The sequence below is a fragment of the Rhagoletis zephyria genome, unplaced genomic scaffold (genome assembly GCF_001687245.7).
Source record: "Rhagoletis zephyria isolate East Lansing unplaced genomic scaffold, Rhagoletis_zephyria_1.1 Rzeph_scaffold_19960, whole genome shotgun sequence".
Classification (NCBI taxonomy): domain Eukaryota; kingdom Metazoa; phylum Arthropoda; class Insecta; order Diptera; family Tephritidae; genus Rhagoletis; species Rhagoletis zephyria.
Window position 1 is genome coordinate 1 of NW_016177020.1, and position 4814 is coordinate 4814.

The 4814-nt window shown below is 34.1% G+C and overlaps 1 protein-coding gene across 1 annotated transcript; it reads left to right on the top strand.

The window, feature by feature from the left end:
• Nucleotides 1–2061: 2061 nt before the first annotated feature.
• On the top strand, nt 2062–2749 carry LOC108380659 (34 kDa spicule matrix protein-like). Its single transcript, XM_017637052.1, has one exon. It carries the CDS (start codon nt 2062–2064, stop codon nt 2623–2625), a length of 564 nt encoding a protein of 187 aa, XP_017492541.1. The 3' UTR covers nt 2626–2749.
• Nucleotides 2750–4814: the final 2065 nt, after the last annotated feature.

Below are 4814 nucleotides of genomic sequence, written 5' to 3' on the forward strand. Positions count from 1 at the left end.
TTAACACTGCGAAAATTCATAATATAACTTTGATGGTACTTTTCGAACCTCTTAATATGTTTTTAAAACGTTTAAAGTTTACAACAATCAACAATATGACACTTACGACACCGTTGTGAATACCCCAATTGTCTTTAGAGATTTGTCGTATGTTATGACGTCAATTTATAGTATGTAATCATAAATAGTATAAAATCTATATGCACATCTAGATTATCTAATACTTTCCTCCGAAAATATAAATATTTAACACATTTGACAAGCAAAATATTTATAAAATAGTAACAAAGTACGTACACGTTAAATAAAATCTGTTAGTCATACTTAGGTGCATCATATTTAGAAGTGAATTTCAGTGTGTGCATTAAATGTGCGAAAACGCAAAACAAATTTACATATCTATGTATGAGAGCGCATGTGTAGTACTACAAGTACAATTATTTTGTTTTCAAACAAACTCACTGCCACCGGGGATTTCTCAATGCCAGTTAACACACCTACATAAATGCTTTCCTAGAACTTAACACCTGTACTGGACTATTTATTTTTTTTATGACAAATATATTTTTAAATGAAATCCATTCTTACAAGTTACATATATTAAATACTTATTTCAAAAGTACTGACCTTCTTGTAAAAACTAAAAACTTCCAAAATAATTCATTTGCCATTTGCCTACTTTTATATAAGAGAAAGGGGAAGAAAAGAATTCCGCTTTGCGAAATAGCACTAAATTTGATGAAATTTTGTACACAGATAATATTTTGACTCGTATAAGGTTGCCACCTATTAGAAATTAGTTAAACATTTTTTAAAACATCATAAAATGGGTATCAAAAGGAAGGTATTTTAAAGATCCTTTATTCAAAAATATTTTGAATAGGGTTGCCAACTATCTTGAGTCGCATATTTATTTTATTTTTTGTTTAGAAAAAAAGGTAAAATATTACTAATCATAGGTACCTAGAGAGGGTTCTTATACAATGCTTTTCCTGTTTACAAAATATTATTCCTTAGGATAATAGTGTAAGGTTGCCACTTATTTTCAATTCTGCACAATTTATCCAAAACATCACAATATGGATATCAAAGGAGAGGTGTTGTTGAGAACTTTGGTCGGCAAATATTTTCCATAAATTTCCAGGGTTGCCACGCTTCTAAGTGATACAAATTTTTATTTTGTTAATTTCAATCAGCATTTTTTTGTGTATACACAGTACATATACGTTCAAGATATGTACCATTCATTCTAGCGTATTTCGGAATAGGGTTGCCCCCTAAATTTCGGAGTAAGAAATTTACTTAATAGATATCGAAATAAAATTTTTTTATTTCCAAAATATTTTTTAAAGCCATCCAAATCTTGAAAACCAAATTGCACTCCGGCAAAGCTCGGTCAACCTGGTATTTCAACTTTCAGGTTCAAAAATATTCATCATTCGAACCCACAAAACATCCCCGCCGCGCGCACGTCTCTGGTTGGATGTTTTTTTTTTTTTTATTTAGATAAACAACCATTTATGTTTGCCGTTGATGATGCTCTCATTCATACAAATACATCCGCACAGTCTAAATATATAACGAAATGAATTGTTTTTGGTTTAATTCCTTTCCTCTTATTATTTTGTCGTGATCTCTTAAGAAAATAAATTTCTATTTGGTCAACTCTGCAAGCATAATCATCTCCATAAATAAGCCAAAAAAATATACATAAGTATCTGGTTTTATATTTTCTGGTTTATTTGCCTCCATAATATACTTCTCATTTAGATTTCGCACGCGCATGTGAATTGATGTGAGCTTCAAATGTAATCATCCAGGCAAATATTCATATACATACACATTTATGTACACACACACACCTCGCACTAAAAGCACACACACACACTGGGTACTATCCCTCGAGATAACCTGTCTAAGATCACCGAAAATTCGTAGCAGTTCGCTGACTTTTGCTATAAAAACGCCGGCTTGGGCCAAACATTTGCTAGTTTTGTTATCAACGCTTAGTGGTTCGTATTAGAAGTTTCCCAAAATACGTTAGAAACTTCACCGTTTATAATGAAGCTGTTCGTAGTACTCTCCGCATTGATCGCCGTTTGCTGTGCTAGGCCACAGCAATATGGTGGCTCCCAAGCCGGCGCCAACGCCAACGCTAATGCTGGCGCAGCAGGTGGAGGATTTGGTGGTAACCCTGGCTTCGGTGGTAACCCTGGCTTCGGTGGTAACCCTGGCTTCGGTGGTAACCCTGGCTTCGGTGGCAACTCTGGATTCGGTGGTAACCCTGGATTTGGTGGAAATCACGGCGGCGGTTTCAATAGAAATCCTGGTTTCAACGGCGGAAATCCCGGATTCGGTGGCGGTTTCGGTGGAAACCCCGGATTTGGTGGCGGCTTTGGTGGAAAACCCGGTTTTGGTGGCGGTTTTGGTCAAGGAGGAAATAGTCCCGCATTTGGTGGCGGTTCCAGTTCAGCCAACGCTAATGCCGATGCCAATGCCAGTGGATTTGGTGGTGGCTCTTCTGTAGCTAATGCAAACGCTAAGGCGAATTCCTTTTCTAATGGTTTTGGTGGATCCAATGCGGCTGCAAATGCCGATGCTAGCGCCAATAGCTTTGGCAAATAGATTTGTGAATTCTAATAGCAAGCGAAATTCATCGAAACTCATCGCGATACGAACTACTTTATTCGTATACTCACTCACATCATTTATTTGACTGGCAAACAACGCAGCCTTAGGATTAAATTAATTTATATTGTGTAGATAAGTAAATGATATGGATAATGGAATAAGTAAAGGAGAAAAAAAAATAATAATAATAAAAGTGAATACATTACACATCCAAAATTTGTACGTAAAGTGGTGTAGATTAAATAAACACGGGATATGCCTCAAAGGAAAGCGAATAAAAAATTGTCTTCCTGTTGTTACTCATAACTCGATTCTCAAAAGGATTGACCGTACCAAAAGTATCGACGCTGAATATGTACTTCAAAGATCTCAGCATTTGCAAAAGAAATCGAAAGTACTCAGTACTCAAAAACACTCTGTTCCAATCATTACTTTGATACATGTACTCAGAATCGATTCAAAGTACTCAATATTAAGTGTCAAATAGATACTTAAAAGAACTGAGTTTTATTTACATTTACAGCCCGGCATTCATTTGACGTAATTTGGGATTAGTAAATTAATTTGAATCAAATGCTGCCAGCTTCTTAGATTTCTATTCTAAGCATTGAAATGCTACCAACATGCTTATATGGATAAGGAAAGTGCTGAATACTCTAAAAAATACCCGATCCTTAACCTTATACCAAAGAACTCGATCATCAAAAGTACTCGATACTTGCCAACACTACTTAATTTAAATTTTTTTTATGCCACTTTAAAGCTCACTTAATCTTTAAAGGTTGGTCAATATTTTTCCAGAATTCCACTGCTGATATAATATCAGCAGGTTAAACTATTCAGTCCAATTTCAATAAGATGCACCGACTACACTAACCACCTTTTTAAAAGCCCACTTACATCAGCTCATCTAGCATCCCTCTACCTACTGCCCATTTTTATGCAGTGCAAGATTTTCCAGTACTCAGATATAAAATTAATAAAAATGTTCTATGTAGTTCCATTTTCTCTAAAATGGATATTTCGAATTTTTGGATTTTGGTGTATAAATAACCTTTTTTTACCCTAGTTTCCCCCATTTATTCGATTGTTAAATCCGGTTTACTCGGTATGCGAAAGATCAAGATTTCAGAAAAACCGCCTAAAGATATTCGAAAAATCGGTTGACACTTATTTAGAATAACCGAGCCATTCCCCACAATATATATTCATAAACGGGGTGAAAGGGGAAAATAATAAAATCTCAGGTAGCTGAAGTGTTGGTTGTTAACCAGCAAATCTATGAAACTAGAAAAAAGTGGAAAAATATTTTTTTTTTTTTTGATTAACCACAGCTTAGGAAGTAATAATTTGCTGTTTTCTAGTTAAACAAACTTGCAGTTTCCGTTCCAGATGAGAAACAAGAAAGGCTGACTGAGGACAAATATGCTGGTTAAGGTCCATATGTGCAAATAAAATAAAAAGTTTTATTTTTAATTTTTTTTTTTTAATTTTTTTTTTTTTTTTTTAAAGTGTTTGGTATTTATTAGCTTTAATTTTCATTTGAAAACATTTCAACTAGCTTTTACAATTTATCTGCCATTCAAGCACATTTTTTGAGAACAAAATGTGTGTTTAAGGGGAAAATTAATTGTAAGAGCTATTTGAGATAACGGCTCTTAGGGTGGATAATCGAAGAAACAGCTTTTTACACTCTAAGGGCCGCTTTCTGAAGTAACCTTTAACTTTAAAGTTCACTTTATCTTTAAAGGTTGGATTAAAAATAAAGCTATATCTAAAGTTAGGCATACATTTTCTTTGTTGCAAAATTTGACACTAAAGTGAGAATAAAGCCAATTCTACACAACAAAGGACAAATTAGTGGTAAATAAAATGTCTACAAAAAGACCCCAACGCCTTTTGATAGAGGACTAAAGTTCGCTGAAATGTTCGCCTGTTACTATTTTCGCCGAAAATGCCCAACAATAAATATATGATTCCAAAAAATAAATGGACTTTTATCTAAATATGGGTATTTCCAATCTGGCGTTACGTGACATTTGATGTTAAAAAAAAAAATTTAAAATGTCAAAATTTTAAAAAGGTTTTTCTGGATTTTCATAGTGTATTTAAATGGGCCCTAAAAATTACAACTGTTGGCAGTGGCAATTTGAAGATATTAGTAAACATTTGCGCTGACGCGA

Coding starts and splice junctions, on each gene's coding strand:
- LOC108380659 (XM_017637052.1), top strand. CDS start 2,062: ATGAAGCTGTTCGTAGTACTCTCCGCATTGATCGCCGTTTGCTGTGCT.